At 43.4% G+C, this 21,768-nt stretch overlaps 2 protein-coding genes across 2 annotated transcripts in view; one reads left to right on the top strand and one right to left on the bottom strand.

Annotated features, from left to right (window-relative positions):
- Positions 1-15,269, bottom strand: part of APBA3 (amyloid beta precursor protein binding family A member 3) — a 75,591-nt gene extending 60,322 nt beyond the window's left edge. The window contains exon 1 of the mRNA XM_089687458.1: positions 14,276-15,269. Within this exon, the coding sequence (XP_089543584.1) occupies positions 14,276-15,001 (726 nt within the window). The 5' untranslated portion in view covers positions 15,002-15,269. The remainder of the gene's footprint in view (positions 1-14,275) is intronic.
- A 330-nt stretch (positions 15,270-15,599) lies between these two features.
- On the top strand, positions 15,600-21,130 carry MRPL54 (mitochondrial ribosomal protein L54). Its single transcript, XM_089687459.1, has 3 exons — positions 15,600-15,748; positions 20,073-20,229; positions 20,309-21,130. Exons 1-3 carry the CDS (start codon positions 15,661-15,663, stop codon positions 20,439-20,441), a joined length of 378 nt encoding a protein of 125 aa, XP_089543585.1. The 5' UTR covers positions 15,600-15,660; the 3' UTR covers positions 20,442-21,130.
- The last annotated feature ends 638 nt before the right edge of the window (positions 21,131-21,768 follow it).

Genomic DNA, 21,768 nt, shown 5'->3' on the forward strand with positions numbered 1-21,768 from the left:
TTGAAACAAAAACGTTTAATTTTTGGTGTAAAATTTTGTAAATAAGTAATTTTGCTCCTTTAAAAGAGTGCTAATTGTTGGTGCCGTATAGCTGGTGCCTCTGTAACTGAAGTTGCCAATTTATTCACTGTGTCGTGAGGTATAGTATCATAGGTTATGACGGCATATAGAGTTTCCGGTAAAACATAGTCTGATAAGCATAAGCGCAGTCAACATGGTCAACTGACCAAAAGAGACAAAAATTACATTGAGCAGGATTGTGACCCGGAATAAGAAAACTTCTGCAAAAGTGACTGCAGAGCTCAATCCAGCACCGTGAAGACTGAGACTAGTGATCATGCAAAACTCCTCTAGCCTCCCAAACACAGCTCCCAGGTTCTTCAAGCTCAAAGTGTTTCCAAGAAGCCTCTGCAGGAGGACTATATGACCCTTGACTGGTTCAGTCTTCTGACTCTTTACCTATTTGACCACATTTTCATGTTTTCCCTCTATCGCGGGGTTTGCAACGGAAGGTATCGCATTGCTCTTTCATCCCCATGGCACTTATCTGGCTGTCCTTAAATGTCCAGGGCATGAATTCCCCCCCCCCCAAAAAAAAAGAATAAAAAGTACTTAACGCGCATCTAAATACTTTGATGCACGTTACCCTCAGGTTTACCAGGGGACCGACCCTACCAAACAACGGTGGGTCCTTATTGCCTTCCATAAAACTCTTCTTTTAGCTGCAAGAAACAAATCATTGATCCAAATGGCAGGTACCTCTCACTACAAGGTACAATCCAATCCCAGACACGGAAATCACAATTATGACCCACTAAGCTCCTAACAATCCAGGACCCTTCCTGACCCACATCTGCTCACTTTTCACAGCATCCTCCTGGTAGTGGGTGACCCCAATCTGGCGTTATCAAGTATGGTTCAACACCATATTTGGTTTAAGTATCCCTCGGATAGTTCCACTCCGTCAACTGATGTAAAGCAATTTTCTCAAGCACTGAGGATTCATGATCTGGTATATCTCTGGCGTGAGCTTCACCCCCATGGTAGAGACTTTACACACACTCACCTACACCATTTTCACTCCAGAACATGCCACGTCTTTATGTTGCGTAAACACCTCCCTTTGGTACAATCAACAACTATTCTCACGGCACCACGGACTGACCATGATCCTATTCTTTGTGCTTTGTCGCTCTTCTCTGCAAACTACAACACTCCCCATGGGTCATGAATATTTTGATACTTTCGTTGAAGGAGATTCAGACAGACCTCCTGCAAATATCCTCTATTTCCAACTCAACACAGGGTCTGTCATCTCCAGTGGCCTTATGGGAAGCCTATAAAGCAGTCCTCCATGGCCACATCATACACTTAGCAATGAAACGCAAAAGAGAGCAACAACACAAAACGCCAACTTGAGGCTCAGCTAGCATCTCTACAATTCAAACAGTCACCCACTCCTTCCAAACGTAAATTATTATACCAGTTCCGTATGGATTTAGACACTTGTCTAACACATGGGGCCGAAAGTTCCTTGTAGCAGACCTGTCAAAAATGGTATATTAAGGCCAACAAACCAGATACAATGCTGGCCAATAGGCTACGCTCTTTTGTCCATAATCCTAAACCAATCTCTTTACACACCCACCACAATGTTCTCACTATTAACCCACTACGGGTATTGGAGAAATTTAGGCACTGTCCCACTAAGCTTTATACAGACCCCACACAGGGTAACGCCCAAGACATTGCAGATCTTCTGAATCAGCAGTCTTTAGCTGTCCAGATATCGGAAGCCCTACAATGTATTAATCTAAAGGCGAGCAAACGTCCTGGCCCAGATGGCTATATGGCATTGTACTATAAGGAAAAACTGGCTAACGTTCTCGCACCCCATCTAGCAGCCATATACAATTTGGTAAAGACCAGCTAGGACCTTCAAAATTTACTGATTATCAATATTGTAATGATCCTGAAACCCGACCGATACCATACAGGGATGTGCAATTCATATCGCCTGACGCCTGGGACATGCAGTTCTGGACACCAGGCAGGTAGGTTTTTTTGCCTTTAACCCTGCTGCTGCCCGATTGCGTCTACACAGCCCACAGTGCCAGTCTCTCTCCCCTACCCGCTATATGTCCTGAGCTCAGCTTGCCCATCTGTGGGCCCAGGACTGGTTCAGTGGGTGCTGGCCTGATGTGGTATAAGGGAGGAAAGCAGACACATCCGCTCCCCTTCCATTCTTGTCCTGACCTGGAAGTGATGTGACATCACTTCCGGGTCTCTGTTTGATAGATTCCTGGTCATTGAGGCCAGGAAAGAATATAATGTGGTGAGATGTGCACTGCATTACATTCAGGGGAGATTTTTTTTTTTTAAATGGAAGTAAAACACTAAGCATATAACCCCCCCCAAATTTTTCAAGGCCCCAACCCCCACATATGTATGCACGCACAACATAAAAGCATGCACTGGGGCACCTACACATGAAAACATTGATTGCGATACAAGTTACAGATCGTCGTGCACACCAGAATGAGAGCAATAATTCAAGCACCAGGCCTCCTCCGTAACGCTAAACTGATTACCTATAAAGGGCTTTAAAACTGCCACCTATAGGGTACTAAAGTTTGTTGCCGTTTCACAAGTGCACACAAATTTAAGGTTTGCCAGGTTGGAGATCTATTTACTCGATGCAACCTCGTATTTTATATTTTACAAAAAATTTGATAATCTATTGCTTTTTGTGCCGTAAAATTAACAAGTGTATTTTTTACTGAAATTTTGCAATATCGTGTGACATAAAAAATGTAAACTACCGCTATTTTATTCTCTAGGATCTCTGATTTCAGAAAATATATAAGGTTTGGGATTTTGTGTCATCTTCAGGCCTTAAATTATTAAACGTCTGCAAAAAATGCAAAAAAAACAGCTCTGGCAGCGAAATGGATAAGGATAAACCAGACACTCCCCTTTCCTGACGAGCACCCAATCGGTGCTAATTACTCTGCAAGGTCTCTCTCCTTCCTACTAGTCCCCAGGTATGGTGCTGGAGAGAGGCAGGGAGGGGAGGAGGAGATAAACAGCGCAATGTTAAAAATATTAAACATTTAAGTCGCCATAAAGCCCCTTTTGTTTTTAAAAATCCCAGACATTACTTGAAGCAGATTTAAATACGGTTTTTGTTAAAATTTATGTTTTTTTATCAGGAAAAGTAGATTGTCATGAGGGACAAGTAGATTGGGACACCGATTTAATCCCAGTAGTAGTTTTTTCAAAAATTTCCACACCCCTGCCATACCTCCTGGGCCAACTATAAGCCTCTCTCTCATCAGCATTAACATCAAAATTCTCACCAAAATCTTAACTAAACACCTGAATTTCTTCCTGACCCGTCTAATTAAAAAGGGCCAGGTGGGCTTCGTCCCACATCAGCAGGCAGGGGATGCCATCAGACGTGCTTTGCAATTACAGCACTTAGCCCACCACCGCTTGGTAGATATGATGCTTTTATCAATGGATATTAACTACCTGCTGACCGCAGATAGCCGAATGACGGCTACACTGCAACCGGCCAGTTCTGGGTGGACGTCATATGACGTCCTCCCAGAACGCGCTCTCCTGCGCGCCCCAGGGGGCGCGTACCCGGCGATCTCCGTGATCGCTGTGTCCTACGGACACAGCTGATCACGTGATGTGGTAAAAGGCCAATCACAGCAGCCTTTTACCACATGATCAGCGGTGTCCAATGACACGCTGATCAGAGGAAAATGCAAGTGCCGGTTCTCGGCTGCACTTTCCTCACGCTGTCAGATCGTGAGGAAAGTACTGCCGAGAACCGGCAGTTGTCAGAGCGGGGATCGGCACCGATCATCAGGGCACTGATGATCAGTGTCCTGATGATCGGTGCCCAGCAGTGCCACCCGCAAGCTCCGCCCACCTGTGCCCAGCAGATCACCCACCAGTGCCACTCTGCAGTGTCACACACCTGTGCCCAGAAGTGCCACCCACCAGTGCCCAGGGGTTGTGCTAGTCAGTGCAGCTAGTCAGTGCCCAGCAGTGATGCCAGTCAGTGCCGTCTATCAGTACCCATCATCCGTGCCGCCTATCCGTGCCGCCTATCCGTGCCGCCTATCCGTGCCGCCTATCCGTGCCGCCTCATCAACGCACATCAGTGAAGGAGAAAAATTACCTGTTTGAAAAATTTTATAATAGAAACAAAGAAACTTTTTTTTTTTTTTTTCAAATTTTTTGCACTTTTTGTATTTATAGCGCAAAAAGTAAAGCACCCAGTGGCGATTAAATACCACCAAAAGAAAGCTCTATTTGTGAGAAAAAAATGATCAAAATTTCATATCGGTACAATGTTGCATGACCGCGCAATTGTCAAAGTGCGGCAGTGCTGAAAGCTGAAAATTGGCCTGGTAAGGAAGGGGGTATAAGTGCCTGGTAGGCAAGTGGTTAATAAAGCGTATGATACTTTGTCTTGGACCTACCTTATGTCTGTCCTCCACCACCAAGGCTTCGGACATTTTTTTTTTTTTTTAAGCTGGATAACAGCTTTAGATGATTCTCCACAGGCCAAACTAAAATAATATGGCTTTGAATCTTCACTCTTTCCAATCCATAGGGGAACCCGGCAAGGCTGCCCACTATCCCCAATACTATTTATCTTGGTACTGGATCCGTTGGCAGAATCCATATGTACACACCCAGATATCACAGGCCTTGATGTGGTGGGCTCCTGCCACAAAATATTACCGTTTGCTGATGGTATACTACTGACTTCGCAAAACCTCCAACCAGGAACCTTGAGGTCCTCATTATTAATTCGGTGATCCGGGAGTCCCTAATCCCCAGCACAATAGCAAACCAAACAAAAACCTTTTAGTTATGGACTGAACCAGGATATTGGGTTTTGTTTATGTATAGGATATTAAAGGGCTGGTGGTCAATAGGCACACAATGATTCCTGTATTAGACAGAGACATATCTAAAAAGAAAAAAAATATATATATCACAGGTCTCAAATAGTATCCCCCATTATTAGGAGTGTTCCCATCAAATCAATAGATAAGAAAGTTGATGACATTTGATAGCTCTGCACTAAAACTGTTCTGATGTTCCAATTTAATCAACTTTGGAGGAACTCTTTTGCCAATATGCATTAAAGGGAACTGTCACCATTACCTTTAAACTCTGCTCTAATACTGCTTTGATATTTCAGTTCCATCAACTCTGGAAGAACTCTTTTGCTAATATGCATTAAAAGGACTGCCACTAATTACTTTCCATGGATAGTAATTTGGTCATTTCCCAGGTTCATAACTAGTCAGTTTTTGTTTGGTTTGTTATACTATTGACTTTAACGTCTCCTGGAATCACTTTACCGAACTTGATTTCAGTCCTAAACTCTTGCCGCGCTCTGGACTTAACGTTAATCCTGCAAAATCCAAAGCTATGTCGGTAACTCTCTCCTCATTCTTGCTAACCATTCTGAAAAACATGTTCCCTTTTCAAATGGTTCACCACCTTACCATATCTGGGTATTCGACGCACCCTGTCCTACGATGGACTTTACCAAGCTAATATTCCTCCTTTATTAAAAAAATTGACCCAAATGTTGTCTTCTTGGAATCATTATACAATATCATGGTTTGGCATACACTTTGAGTCTTGCCAGTTCCTGTCCCCCCACACATTTTGCACATTCACACCAACACAAACTCCTAAAATTCATTTGGGGATCTTCTCGATGTAGAATCAACAGATCCTATTCGCCCAAAAAATAAATTGAGGCCTATCCGTTCCAAACCACCTTTGATGCCGTCCGATGTTCCACTGAAGGAACTTTATAGCTACCTTCAACTCCACCATTTCATTTCACAACTCACTCGAACTCAATTCACACCCCATACACTGACCCCCTTTGAGAGCCTATGTAGAGTCCGATCTCATTCTCCTGGCCTTATACTCAATTTATTGCTCAATCATATTTTCCAACTGACCCCATTACGACCCTATCATCTCCATTGGCAAAACGAATTAGGGGGCAGCTTGACCAGACAGATTGGCAGCATTATCTGAAATCTCGAAAAACATACTTTTACTGAAAAATGCCTATACCGGTGGTATTACACGCCAGCTTGGCTGGCCCATTTTGTTCCATCTCATCCACCAAACTATTTCCGAGGATGCTCACAAGCTGGTACAATGGCACACATTTGCCCTAAGGTATGCAGACTCTGTGATTTCACTAGGGAGGATATCTCCAGAGCTCTTTTTGTGGCTCGTAAGTTAATTCTAACTTACAGGAGGAAGGTCACATCCCCTTCCTTAAAGGCGTGGATACAGGCCATAGGAGACTCTACGATTGGAAAAATTAATTTATCAACATACAGGATGCCAGAGTAAATTTAACAAGCTTTGGGTTCCATGGCTGTGTGACAGAGGTGTAGGTGTGACCAGGGGCGGACTGACCATTCGAGCACTGCCCGAGGGCCCAGGGTCAGTAGGGGGCCCCTTGAAATGCCCTTGGTACCTTTTATAGGATTTTTTGGGTGTGCTTTGAGTGTGGGCAAGGACACAGGGGCCCCATGATCCCCTATTGCTCGGGGGCCCCATGAGTCGTCAGTCCGCCACTGGGTGTGATAGAACACACGCAGTGAGACACACAAGGCTTTTGAGTGATTTGGAGGGTGCACAATAAGTATAGCAAGGTTTTGGCAAAACAAAAGTTAAGTCTGTACCACAGGGTGGGGCACACAACAGGGTGGCAGACTGGCAGGCAATGGGTTAAGTCCGGGGCACACAGCAGAAGGCAGACAATGGTTAGGTCAAGCTTGGCTGTAGGGTCTGGCCGCAGCACAGGACCTCTCACAGCACCCTGGGTTGTGAGCAGGGGAAGATACCCCTAGCCAGGTCCTGCTCCAGTCTTTTATCTTCAGAGCAGGACGCTCCCAGGTTGCCAGGCAACGGCTGCCCTGGCGTAAAGTTGCTGTGACAACAAGCCCCACTCCCTCACTCCAGCCACACACAGGGAGCGCGGCCTTGGTCTCCAGCAGGTGCAGAGCGTGGTACATCAGGGCCGCGCTGTGCCTGCCGAGACAAGGGGAGGGGGCGTGCAGCAACATCCAGGTGGCCTGCATGTGGGTCATCCACATGCAGGCACAGTGGGGCGGTAGACTCCTCAGCGCTCAGCGGAGGAGAGGTGTGGGACTCCCAGTAGGAGGCAGCTCCCTGGCATCCAGCACACCACTTTATGTGGGCTACGTGTGGATGCAGGGGCAGGTAATGGGGTGTTAGAGAGGGAGCAAGGGAGTGGGGGAGGGGACAGGCTGGATACCCCTGGACGTGGCCTGCTGGAGCTGGTCCAGATGCGTTTGCTGCAAGGCCTTTGGGTTGATGTATACTGTATTGGTATTATTACTGTCTTTGACTCTGTGGAAGAGGCCTAGTAAAGGCTTCTGTGAATGGGTAGCAAAGGGGAGGGACGGGCACAGCAACCACATGCGACTCTGCAACTAAGGAGCTAAGACCAGAAAGTCCAGCGGTGAAACGCCAGAGACTAGCTTGGTCCAAGCAAACTATATGGACTTCACTAAAATATGGATATCAGCTTTAAAGAAGAATTCCAGGATGAAGATAAATTTTATACAACAGACCAGTACAATCAGGTAAGCAAAACAGCTGAAATTAGATTGGTCAAAAAATGCATACTTTGTTAAAATGTCATCAATTTGTTCTGACGCTCTCGATCCCCAACCTCTGGGAGGTGGTGTCTCAGAAGCAGCAATGTCACCTTCTATTAGTGTTCATCTCCGCTCACTGAGACTACACATCCCAACATGCCCTGGGATTTGGAGTCTTAGTGGGCAGAACTGGACTGAGGATAAGCCTACCCACATTGATGTGCCTTGCTCTGCTCTCCCTCATCATTTTATGTCAGTAAACTCCATATTCTTTCTCCATAGTGGAACATAAGAAGTGGATGTTATAGGGGGCGCTTTCCCTGAGCAGTGCGCATCCTAGTCTTTCAGTGAAATATCTGGTCATAGGAGGTGGGACAGACCAGGAGTTTACTGGCCAGACAATCTAATTACACAGCACAGTAGGTGGATCAGAGTGGGAGTCTCAGACTCCTGGGTTCACCCACAGCAGTGAGAAGCAACGCGATTACGTCTTCCCTGCCTTTACCAAGAACTACAGTGAAGATTGTACAAGACCAATATCTGAGGGGATAGAAGGCATATCAGCCGCAGGTCTTTTGAACAGGATATGAGGGAGACAGGGTGCTCTTCTCTGAACGAAAAAAGCTGGATTTCTTTAATACAGGTGGACTATACTCTGTAAGACCAACAAATTATTTAACTACTTGCCCTTGTGAGGATTTACCCCCCTTCCTGACCAGGACATTTTTTGCTGTTCAGCACTAGGCTATTTCAACTGGTAAAGGGGTCATTTGGGGGTTGCTTCTACTATCCTGGCATTTCAGGGCCAACATTAGAAGCTTATACCACACATCACCCACTCTTGAAGACCAAGCCTTTTATGACACTTTTTGGTCACATGAAAAAAACTTTTTTTTTGCTACAAAATTACTTTGAACCCCCAAACATATTTTTTTTTTTAAAGCAGAGGCCCTAGAGAATAAAATGGTGGATGTTGAAATTTTTTACGTCACGTAGTATTTGCGCAGCGATTTTTCAAACGCTAATCTTTTGGGAAAAATACACTTTTTAGAATTTTAATGCACAAAAACACAATATATTGCCCAATTGTTTGATAAAATAGAAAACAATTGTTACGCTGAGTAAATAGATACCAAATATGACATGCTTTAAAATTGTGCATACCCGTGTAATGGCAACAAAGGACATACATTTTTATTATCGATAGGCAACGATTTAAAAGCCTTTACAGATCTTCAATTTATATTTACACATGAGGTCTAATGCTAGAATTGCTGCCCTCGATCTGAAGTTCACAGCGATACCTCACATGCATGGAGCAAACACTGTTTACATACCAGCACGGAGTCAATGCTTGCGCACGCAGGTGCCCGTGCGCAAGGGTGCTTTTTTTTTGTAGTTATTTTGAGTTCTTAAATCATTTTTACACTGTCCCTGTCATTTTATTTTGGATCACTTTTTAAATGCTAACATAGGGAATGCAAATATCCCCCTATAACTTCAGTGGGCATTGTCATATATTCTCTTTTGAGAAATCTGGAAAACAATACAGGCAGGAGCAAGAAAGATACTGACCATACAAGTAAAAAATGCAAATGGCCGCGGGAGCGGCTACAGAGGTGTGATGTCACGCCGACCGGCGCCACGAGGGCCCCGGCGACCATTTGCATTTTTTACTTGTATGGTCAGTATCTTTCTTGCTCCTGCCTGTATTGTTTTTGGGGAATAAATACTCCTTGCCATAAGGATATTACACTATTTGGGCCTCCTTTGTTCTTTGAGCTCCGATGGGAGCCATTCACATCTGCAGAGCGGCCATCTCCATACGTGGCAACATTATCAAGCGGCGAGGGGCATTTGACCAGATCTGACCAGACCCATATTAGGATCCTTGATGTCCTGAAGGTATCTGCTTTTAATGCGCATTGGGATTGCGTATCTGGTGAGTGCGCAATCCTTACATATTTATCACCTCATCCACGGATCCAGCTATTGGATTTCTTGAAGATCATTTGGGATCTTTCCTGATCACACCATAGACTGCATTTTGGTTTAGTGTCCAATCACCTATAGTCACCAATAGGTGACATTTTTATTTTCACTTTAAAATTGTTTTATTATGCTGTTCTATGGGTTTTGGCATAAAGATGTTTATATGTTTTTATATGTTTTAAACACAACATTTTAGCGCTGCACCTTGCTTTATTTTGAAAAATTATATATTGCTCACGTATGCCATGGGTAAATGTGAAATAACACCCCAAAACACGATCTGCTACTTCTCCCGAGTATGGAGATACCACATGTGAGAGACTGTTGGGCAGCCTATCCACATGCAGGCTCCCAAAATCCAATGACCGCTTTGATTTTCTCATATCACTTCCTCACTACCGATCAGTTTCAGAGGCCCTAAAATGTCAGGATACTACAAACCACCCCCCAAATGACCCCTTTTTGGAAAGTAGACAACCCAAGGAATTTCATAAGAAGCATGCTGAGTATTTTTAGATATTTTTGTCACAGGGTTTTGAAAAATAAAACAGAAAAGGAAAAAAAAATACATTTTTGTTTTCTTTCTCCCATTTTCCAAAAACCTGTGGCAACAAATAAGATCTGAAAAATACTCACCATGCCCCGTAGAAAATACCTTGGAGTGTCTACTTTCCAAAAAGGGATCATTTGGGGGGTGCTTCTACTATCCTGGCATTTCAGGGGCAACATTAGAAGCTTATGCCACACACCACCCACTCTTTTAACCACCTGAAGAACAAGCCTTTTCTGACACTTTTTGTTTACATGAAAAAAACATTTCTTTTTTATTATCACAGGGAATGTGAATATCTCCTGTGATAGCAATAGGCAATGGCAGGTATTCTTTTTTGAGAAATCTGGGGTCTATTAGACTCTAGATCTCTCCTCTGCCCTTAAAGCATCTGATCACACAAAGATCGGTGGGATCAGATGCTTTCCAAATTTAAAAATGGCGCTGTTAATATCCACGAAACAGAAATGATTAAATGCTCATAGCTTCTGGTTTCTTAGATCATATAGATGATTGGAGCCATTCTGGTCTCTGAGCAGCTCTATGGTCAGCCAGCTGAACTGCCGGCTGCATTTTCGGATTCCCCTGTAGGACAGGAACACAGTGCGGTGTTCTCCCTTCTCTCCCTGGACGAAAGGGGGGGTGGAGGGGTAGCGGGGGGCGCAGGCGCGTTCACACCCGAACTAGAAAGCGACGCAAGCCTGTGACGCTTTGCCCAAAGCCTCTGCTCGCCCACACAATGCGGGCAGGCGGTTGGCAAATACTTAAAAAAAATAAAACCTTACCTTTTTTTTTGTTAAAGTACTTTTATCAGAGTAGTGCAATGTTACCATAGTAACATTGTACTACTCTGGCGGGGGAGGAGGGGCTTTGATCAGGGATTTTTTTTTCTTGTTTACACTGTAAATAGAAATCATTGTTCCTGCAATGCAAAGCTTGCTTTGAACTGTCATGAATGAGTTAAGTTTATGACAGTTCAAAATAATAGTGATCTGTGACTGTCTGGAGCTGGTCACATGGTACAGGGTGCTGTAATTGGCCGATATATCATGTGAGCACTCACCAATAAGAGAAGCAGAGCTGTTATGAATCAGATTGATTCACAACAGCTTTGCTAACATTGTGATCATGCGTTCACATAGCAATCACATGATCACCAGGCCCGGATCTTCAGTCGCAGGTGGGGAGTGCTGCGCACCCGCTCGGGCATTCAGTGCCCCGTGTTAGTACAGTCAGAGCGACGTACCCATATGTCACTTTGCCTGTAGCTGCCGCCCCTCCACAGTACCGTGTGGGTGAATGGTCAGCAAGAGGTTAAAAATGCAAAATGCATCAAAAACACAACACGTGTGCGTTTTTGATGCATTTCTGCTGCATTTGCAATGCATTTCAGGCCTGGTTCACACCAATGCAGTTTGCATTTTGTCTGTTCTGCAATGCTTTTTGCAGTGCATTTCTGATGCATTTTTTGAATGCTTAGGGGTTTTTTGGCCAACTTGTTGCTGGGCAGATTAAAACCGCAAAACGCATCAAAAAAGCACTGCGGACTTGTTTCCAGGGTCCTAGCAGACCAGATCATGGTTAAGCACACAGATTAAAAATGTTGAAGGGGTGATAGGATACCACAACGACCTGCCTGGCTCAAGTCGAAGACTATAATCTTTTTAATTATACAAAAACAAAAATTAGTCTAAAAAACAGTAATGCAACATTACAATGAGAAAATATTAGATGGATTAAAATTAGATAAAATATACTGTACAATGTTTCAAAACTGTATAATGCATCTTCATGTTTTAAATGAGACCAGGGGCACTCAAAAGGCCTGGGGCATGTGCTCCTGTGTGCCAAGAATAAAGGAAGGCTAGACCACAATCTAGGATGGTTGAGAAAGGCTGTAACGTGCCTGTTTCACATGGGCTTCAACTTGTATAGGAGCGGTGTGAAAAGCAAGATTTTAGGAAACTTTCAACAAGCTTCTGCAACGCTTTTATCAAGCTTCAAGCAGGCTTTAAAGTCCCCTTTTGCTCCTGTTTGCAAATGATATACACAGATCTTACTGGAAGTGCTGATTGACACAACAAACAAGCTGCTAGCAGGCTTTCCACAAGCTTAAAGTTGTTTAGCTGATTTCCATCTAGCTTACATGTACACAGCCTGGACTGGCTGTGGCTGCAATCATGATCCTGGCGTCAATTTTTTTTTCTCTTTTTTTGCAGCCAGCAATTGGCTTTACAGTAAAAGTGTTCCAAGTGGCTGTAAAGCCATCCCAACACATTTAGAGGGCTTAGAAGCCCCCCCCCCCCCTTTCATCGTGCCCAGGCTCTCTTGTTCCATAAGGGAGTGAGGGACTACTGTAAGCTGTTGGGCGCGCACAGAGGAGGAACACTCCCCCCCCCCCCCCCCCACTTCTGTAACGAATTAAGCCAAATTCAACGTGTATTTTGTCACTTCAGGTTGCGGCCCTTTGCTTACCTGGCCAGTAACAAACAGGGAGGTAGCCAATCCAACGGATCTGTATTTGAACCATTGCCTTGAGGTCAGAGGAGAGACACCAATACCCAAGATCTCTCCTTAAAGAGGTACTGCCCTATCAAAATGGAGGATGTTAATTCTTGTGGTAGTTACAGTTCAATGAAAAAGCAAAAATTAAAAAAAAAACTGTAAGAAAGAAAAAAAAAAGTAAATCCAAAAAAACCCCCCAAAACTTTAAAGTGGCCCATCCTGTATCCTCATGCGCAAATGCACACACATATCGTAGGTCCCGCACGCCTATGTATACAGTGATTGCACCACACATGAGGTATCGCCACAAGCATTGGAGTAAGTCTAGCACCAGAGTTCACGTGTAACTAAGCTGCTAACCTGTAAAGGCTTTTAAAGGGTCAGCTGTGAACAATTTTAGGTACCATTGTTTGTTACAATTTCAAACTTGTACAAGATTTTAAATCTTCACATGTTTGGTATCTATTTACTCAACGCAACATAATCTTTTATTTTTTACCCAAAAGTTGTGTAATATTTCCTGAAAATTAGCATTTTAAAAATGGCTGCACATATATTGTGCAACACAAAATTTCAATGACCACCATTTTAATCTACAGGACCACTGCTTTCAGAAAGTATATACTGTTTGGGGTTCAAAGTAAGTTTCAAGCAAAAAAAAAAAACCAAAAAGAGCAAAAAACAGATTTTAAACTGAGTATGTACAAAATGTCAAAAAGTAACATGGGACAGCAAGTGGTTAAAGTGGCAAACAGCACTCACATTTGGATGTGTTCAACATTTACAATCTGGAGCTGACTGGTACTTTAAAAAAGGAGACGCACAGCCAACGCTATACTTATCCTATGGATCGCAGTTAGTTCTGCACTCCTGTGACCCATTTTCAGCCATCAATGGGCTGAAGCCTGCTGTTGGGTTTCAACTTGTATAAGAGCAGTGTGAACAGCAAGATTCTAGGAAACATTCAGCAAGCTTTAAAGTGCCCCTTAGCTCCTGTTTGCAAATAATCTACACAGATCTTACTGGACGTTCTGCAATCCTGTGACCCCTTTTCAGCCATCAATGGGCTGAAGCCTGCTGTTGGCTGACATGATAGAGACTATCCAGGCTCTGAAAAGATCTTGACCATATGGTCAAGATCCACCCAGATGCCTGGCCCAGCCTCTCAGCAAGTCACTCCTTTTCCCTCCACAGCTCCCTGCTCCAGTGACCACTAGAAGGGCAGAACAGAGCAGAGTTTGTAACTGACAGTCTCTAGCTCTCTACTCACAGACTGCTGAGAACTGAGCGATCAGCGGCCTTTGATTGCTCAGTTCTCAATGCTGAATCCACCTAGGCGAGTATAATTTTTTTTCTAAATCCCTACTTTTTTAAAAGCATCAACACGCCTTGCTGAAAGCGCTGCAAATTCGTCGTAAACAAGCTTGCAGTTCACACTGCTTATACAAGCTAAAGCCTTTGAGAAACAGGCCTTAGCGAAACCACAAGACATGCAATACAAGAGCAATGGAGAGCGCGCTGGACCATTACTTACCTCCTGGTCATCTTCCTGCGGGGGTCGTTGTTGCTGAGTAATTTCTGATTCAGGATGATTAGTAGAAGCATCTTCTCTGCTGAGCTCAGAGGAGGAAGATGAGGAGGAAGGCGTCTCTCCCTGCTCCCATGCCAACATGCCGGTACCTGAGTGTTCCTCATTTTTAGTTAAGCCGTCTAACGTAGCCAAGGGCGTTCCTGTACTCGTGTCTGCCAGCGTGCCCCCCTCATACTGAAAAAGCCTAAACATCTGTCCAGTGTCACCATCTGTCAAGAACAGTCCACGGCTGCCAGAAGCCTGCAGGTCGGAATCAGAAGACCGGCTCACCATCTGCGCCTGGCCTTTCCCTATGGCTATGTGCAGGGGACAGGGTGGGCATGAGGTGGCAGTCTCTTGGTACACCTGATCGCTGGTATTCAGAGGACTATCAGTAGGGGAGGTGGGTTCTGGCTCAGTTGGCTGACAGTCCAGTGTTGGTAGGTCACTGATGAGCTCGTGCATCTGGAAAGCGCCTTCCAGGGAGTGTGTGCCTAGTTGTGAGTCCATATCCAAGGCCATCATGGTATCTGGGGTCAGAGGGGGTCTGGTGTCCATTTCTGAGTAGCTGTCTACACGAGGGGGCCCTTTGCCCAAACTGTCTGGGGAGTCTTGTTTGCAGCATGCTCCCTCACTAAAGCCGCTTTGGGGTTCCATGTCCATGTGAGGGGATGCAGACACAGTCTCCATTCTGTCCTACCGTGTGTCAGTCAGTGCGACGTGTCACATCTATGGGGTCCTGGGTCCTATACACCTTGCCTCACTTGTCAGCCCACTCCGTAAAGACTTCCTGCACCATAACTTTCAACTCTTCAGCGCTTCTTCGGTCACCTCATGTTCCTCTACTACTTCTACCGCCGCTACAACAACTTCAGCTCTCGCATTTCACCATACTATGCCATGGGACGCAGCTGTGAAACTGAGCAGGGCATGCCGGGCAATGTAGTCCCCGGAGATCAGAACTGTGGGTAACGTAGGGGCGGGGCTTATGTGTGCGTACAGCTGGGCAATAGAGTCTGGCAGCAGAATGGAGCTCCATTTTTCTACAGGAAACATGTGACCTCCACTCCCCCTTTTTATTTTTAGTGAACTTTAATGTAACAAACAAGCAGAGGCTGCAGAGCTCCACTCGACAGGAATCATGTGATCTCCAAAAAAGTTCTCCAAAAAAGGGGGGGAGTGGAGGTCACGTGTTTCCTGACGCTAATGGAGCTCCATTCTGAAGCTAGACTCCTCTCACGCTAGGACGTCTTGTGGCCGGAAAAGAATCCAAGGAGATGAGGCGGGGTTAGAGCCTTACCACCCCATAGTGCATCGCGCCACCACTGACCCGGAAGTTGGTGTAAACCATGGCTGCTCCAGCAACGTTTAGAGTTGTAGGCGCTCTGATTAGAAGTAACGGGAGCGTACAGCTACGGGGATACGCAAAGAAAGCGGGTGAGGGGGAAGAGAACACTAACACTTCTTTTGTAGGTTCTTTGTAACAACAGATTACTGTAAAGAGAACAGTGCTTTCCATCTGTACTGTAAAGGTCAGCACACATTTCGTGCCGGTGCCCACTTCCAGCTCTTTAACCACTTCAACACCGGGCACTTTCACCCCCTTCCTGCCCAGGAGTATTTGCTGTCACACTTTGTCAATTCGGTCATGGAACACTGTACCCAAATGACATTTTTACATTTTGTTTGAGAAAAATAGAGATTTCTTTTGGTTGTATTTAAAGGATGATATTCTCAGCTAGTACTACTTTCGGGGGGTTTGGGTTAGACGTTCCACAAGTTTGCCAACTTCCTAAAATTCTGTTTTATTGAGGAACTAACAGTATCATTTATAGGGCTTATGATGCAGGCAAAGCATATACATTGATTGGGTGAAAAGTCCACTGGGTTTCTGCGTGTTCTTCCATCCGTGTTGATATCTTCCAATCATTTTCCCCAAAAAGACTCATTCCCTTTTATGGGGGTTGTTTACATTAAAAGATACTTTTTTCCTAATGAGTCACCAAGGGTGAGACTCCGGATGAAGGCGCCATCTTAATTATCATCATTGTTCTGTCAACCTATATCTGATTGTTTACTTAAGAGAGTAAGGAATTTAAAGAGCAAGAAACAGAAAGTAGCAAGACTATAAAATTGTCATTTTACTGATCATCTAATAAAACGTGGACTGTCTATCACAATCCACTACAACAGCTCTTAACAGTAAAGAACTCTTTCCACAATCTAGGGTTAAACCTCCTTTCTTTACACCTCAAATCATGGCTGCGTGTCCTCTTCAGGGACCCTAGAGTAAACAGTCTAATGCAGTTACTAGAGTTGTCTTTGATATATGTGTACATTATAATCATATCCCCACTTGAAGTGGATGTAAACCTTCACATAAACTAAGGTGACTGGCCTCAGGTGATGCACAAAGATGAAACAAATTTTCCTACATAAGTTGTACCTGTCTGTCTACAGTCGTCTTCTCTCTGCATCAGTTCAAAGTGCTGAATTTATAAAGCTTATTTGAGAGTTCAGAAAAAAGGGGACAGAAATCTAAAATTACACTTTGGAGAACTCTGAGAGCTGATAGAAGGGAAGAGACACTCCCCCTTCCACGCACCTCACAAAAACAGTGCTGAGGCTGTCAATCTGCTAGAGGTTCCTCCCCTGCCATCATTTTTCTATTGGTGTCAGGAAAACTTGTCAGAAGTGACTTATTCTGATAGCGGAGGAACGAGGCAGCAGACAGAAATGACACTTGGTGCTTCGGATTGAGACAAATACACACTATAGAGGGATATTCTTTGTTCAGATTTCATGTCTGAGGTTTACAACCACTGTAAGCACCTCCTTTTCCAGTGTGAATATCTGTAATCTGTGTAATCGATCTTCATACGTGAGGTCCTCCATTCCTGCTAATTATTTTGCTACCCTGCGCGGAACTCTTTCTAATTTAACAATGTCGTTCCTGATGATTAGGGACCAAAACTGAACTGCATAATTTAAAGTTAGACTAAACCAGTACCTTGTAAAGGGGTAGAGTTATCAATTTTATCTCCAATATATGCCATTTTTTTATGCATGAGATTATTCTGCCTGCTTTGTTAAGTGCAGCTTGGCATTGCTAGGTCAGTGATCTACAAGTATCCCTAAACCCTGAAGGTCTGAGCTAATGTGTATTTTGTATGTGTATATATTTTTGCACAACTTTACATTTTTCAATATTGAACCTCATCTGCCATGTAGCTGCTCTCCTTTTTTATCAAGATTTTTATAATGGATGTTTTTTGCTCTGCATAATTGGGTATTATCCACAAACACTGAAACTGAGGTTTAAAATCAACCTCTATATCATTAATAAGCAAATTGAACTCACAGCTTTAGACCATTCAGAGAATATGTCATTTATCATTACTCTTTGGACCCGTTTATGTAATCAGTTTTCCTATCCATGTACATATATTTCTCATATAATCAACACCAATAGACTTTTATTTTATAGTTTAAATGTTTTAGGTACAGTATCATATGATTTAGCAAAATCATAATAAATTGCATTCCATTGACATTCACCATCCATTTTCTTACTCATAAAATGATAACCGGTTGTTCTGACAAGAATGATATTTCATAAATCTGTGCTGGTTGTCACTGATGATATCTTTAGTGGAGACAAATTTCTGAATAGAGTCGGTTGCCATTTCCTTAACCGCCTCCCGCCCGCCATATAAGGAAATGACAGACGCAAAGCGGTTTTCTCGTCTGAGAGGACGTCATATGATGTCCTCTCACTCGTGCACAATGGGGACACAGTGGATCACCGATCAACGGAAAGAGTCAAAGACGTCGGCTCTGTCATGTGATCAGCTGTGTCCAATCACAGCTGATCGCATGTAAATAAGGAAATGCCAGTTATCGGCATTCCTCTCCTCATAAGCTGTCACGCTGACAGCTCGTGAGGAGAGGAGGTAATCGGCATTACTCAGAGGGGACATCTACACTGATGATCAGTGTGCCCTGATGATCAGTGTCACCTGTCAGTGTCCATCAATGCCACTTGTCAGTGCCCATCAATGCCACCTGCCAGTGCTCATCAGTGCCACATCAATGTCACATATCGGTGCCTACCAGTGTACATCAATGCCACATATCAGTGCCCATCTGAGCCGCCTATCAGTGCCACCTATCAGTGCCATATATGAGTGCTGCCTTTCAGTGCCACCTACCAGTGCCTCCTCATCAGTTCCCATCAGTTCAGCCTATCAGTGCCTCATTAGTGCACATCAGTGAAGGAGAAAAATCACTTATTTACAAAATTTATAACAAAAGCTAAGAAAAAATGTTTTGTTTTGTTTTTCAAAATTTTCAGTTGTTTTTGGTTTGTTTAGCAAAAAATAAAAAACCCAGAGGTGAGTAAATACCACCAAAAGAAAGCTCTATCTGTCTCAAAAAAATGATAAAATTTCATATGGGTTTTAGTATTGCATGACCGCGCAATTGTCATTCAAAGTGAGACAGCACTAAAAGCTGAAAATTGGCCTGGGCAGGAAGGGGGTATAAGTGCCCTGTAGGCAAATACCTTCCATAGTATTGGCTAGTTAGTGGTTTCCTGGTATACATTTTGATCCCTTTTTGTAAATTGGAACCACATTTGCTTTGCATCAGTCAGGTGCCATTCAAAAAGTACTAATAGTGGGTTAGCTATAACTAAGCTATGTAAGCCATCTGAACCTGGTACATGAACAGAATAGGGGAGGGATCATGGTAGAAAATACTCCTACATCCACACCAAAGAAATGGGAACAATCTATAGCAATAAAAAGAAACCACAAAGGACTAAGAAGTTATCTTGCTCTGCTATGCCTTGTATCAAACTATGTCCTTGTGGTAAACTATGCACTTTAATTTACTAACAATGCCTTTGAGATTCTGAGATGCATGAGGATTTTTAAGTACCAAGTTCAGGCAGGCAACATGTTGGTGGAGCTCATTAGAACACGCAGGGGAGATTAGACAGAGGATGACTGATAGCATTGGAACAGTGTGCTTCAGTCAAACACGTTGTAAATTGGCCCTCAATTTATCTAAGCAACTTTCCCCATTTCGAATATGTAAGAAGTCAACAATTTTTTTTTAATGAAAATTCAGACTGGGCCCCCTATTTCCTCTCTTGCCCAGGCAGGAATGATGAGTATTACTGCCACAATCTTCTGGGATATCTGCATCAGGTGTTCCAAGAGGCATCGGCATTCATAGAGTGGCTGGTCTGATCTGGCCATGGCATCATCAGGGCTGCAAGAACCTGGAAGGAACAAATGACGTCACGGGATAATGGGAGTGCAATATCCAGCATGCAGCTGCAGTGAGTAATGGGTTATAGCTGGACAGAGCTAAATTTTCTGGGTGAGTATGTTAATTAACCCTTCAGGAAAGAAAAAGACAAAATCCACAAAACACCCCTTCAGAAAAGAAAGGGATGCAGCACACTGAAATTTAGTAACACATAAGAAATAGGTGACTTATAAAGTAGGTAAGACCAGTTGTGGTGTTTTCTTATGTTTTTTTTTTTTATCATATCTAGCTTAATGTGGAGAGATTCTGAGCTGCTCTGTGCAAATTACATTACACAGAGCAGGGAAGTATAACAGTTTCTTATTTTAATTTGAAGAAAAGGGAAGCTTTACAATTACTTTAACCTTCTGTGCTTATGTAATTTTAGTGCAAGAGAAAAAAAATACAATTTCAAACTACTATTTACACAGATATGTGTTTGCAGTTCTTAAAGGGAAAGGAAAAGGACTTGTCAAAGAAGTTCAAAAAGGCCCTGAAATTTGCAAAGACCCATCTGTCTTGGCCACACATGCTATGGGATTGAACATATACAAGTCTGGTTCAGATGTCCAGTTAAAGGACGATTCTCAATACCCAGAATGGTAAGTAGAACCTTTTCTGTGCAGCTTGTTGGGATCCACTTTAATCTTACATGTTTTGTCCATTCCATATTTATCACAGGCTTTTCCAGCTAGATCTTGGTCCACCTAAACCTTTGGAAGAGCGAAGTCCAGATACTCCTCAGTACTGGAAACTGCTTCGAAAACTGCACATGTGGAGGAACAACCGTCTAGCCAAAGTGAAGAAATTCTGATCAACAAATGGGTCTGCTTTGTTGTCTGTACTCTGCAGATTGTTGTTTGCCAGCAAGCCTATAAACAACTATCCAAGACTTTTCAATTAAATTATTTTTCCTAAAATTATGTCCTATTAATTGTTGACCGTGAGACCTTGCATAAAAAGTAAGATTTTATACAGTTTATTAACATCTGTCACAGGCAGACTGTGCATTGGAAAGAGGGTTCCCACTCATTTCATTACCAACATTATCACATTATGTGGCACAGTATTACCTGTCACCCACGTTAACATGTGTTGCAGTAATGTTTGTGTTACTGCATTACAACGGCGGTTTTGGCCCTAAGTAGTTGGTGTGCAATGCTTTTCTTGAAGGACGTGATCTAACAACCTACTATTTATTTACTTGGCCAAATATACTTCCTTCTGGATCTTTGGCTAGAGGTCAAGTCTGTGATATCTGATATCTGAACATTCAAGAGAAGGGTAGCAAGTTGGAAAAAAAAAGTATGAGTATCTAGCTCTGATGAAGAAGGGATGCCCTTCAAAACGGGTCAGCTGTACTGAGTATCTACCCCCATGATGGGATTCCCGCTGGCTCCTTATCTTTCAAGTCCCTCTGAGGACTTACATGCCTGATTTTATTCGCTGTTTGTGAGTATTATTTTTTAATTAATAAATTTTGGTTACTGAGGTAATGCGCTAGGTTGGTGCGCTTCTCGTTTTCTTTGTCGCTTTGCAACATCTCAAAGCAGTGCCACAACAGGTTAAAAAATGGAAAGCCACACTGCCTCAAAAGAAAGTGATACAGTGAGTCTGCTGCCTGCAACCATTTTATACCCAAAATTGATATCATCTGATGCTGCCATATCCACCATGTAGAACTTGAATGTATGAACTGATGATCAAGTGCTTGCCTTACAACCCTGATAAATTGATGGTGGAAATTCCAGTATGCATTTACTGATCTCCTGGAGTGTGCTATAACTGGCAACATTAGTTCTTGGTACTTTAATGCCCTTGGACAATGGTTTGCCTGATGCAGAATGAAATTGTAGTAGTGGATGCTGCAAGGCCAGGGGTGGGCAAACTTTTTGACTTGAGTGCCGCAATGGGTTCATATATTGGACCCGGGGGCCGGACCAAGAGTAGATAAATGATGTGTATGTGTCATCCATAGTAAGTATAGTAATATTCCCCCATAGTAAGCATAGTAATTCATCCCCCCTATAGTAATTCATCCCCCCCATAGTAATTCATCCCCCCCATAGTAATTCATCCCCCCCATAGTAATTCATCCCCCATATAGTAATTCATCCGCCATATAGTAATTCATCCCCCAT

This window comes from Staurois parvus, unplaced genomic scaffold (assembly GCF_062004578.1).
Source record: "Staurois parvus isolate SC_StPar_1 unplaced genomic scaffold, SC_StPar_1.0 ptg000425l, whole genome shotgun sequence".
NCBI lineage: Eukaryota > Metazoa > Chordata > Amphibia > Anura > Ranidae > Staurois > Staurois parvus.

Excerpts from the sequence above, each read along its gene's own strand:
- MRPL54 (XM_089687459.1), top strand. The coding sequence starts at position 15,661 with ATGGCTGCTCCAGCAACGTTTAGAGTTGTAGGCGCTCTGATTAGAAGT. Across the intron at positions 15,749-20,072 it reads GGGATACGCAAAGAAAGCGG|TTCTTAAAGGGAAAGGAAAA; the intron begins GTGAGGGGGAAG and ends ATGTGTTTGCAG. Across the intron at positions 20,230-20,308 it reads GATTCTCAATACCCAGAATG|GCTTTTCCAGCTAGATCTTG; the intron begins GTAAGTAGAACC and ends TATTTATCACAG.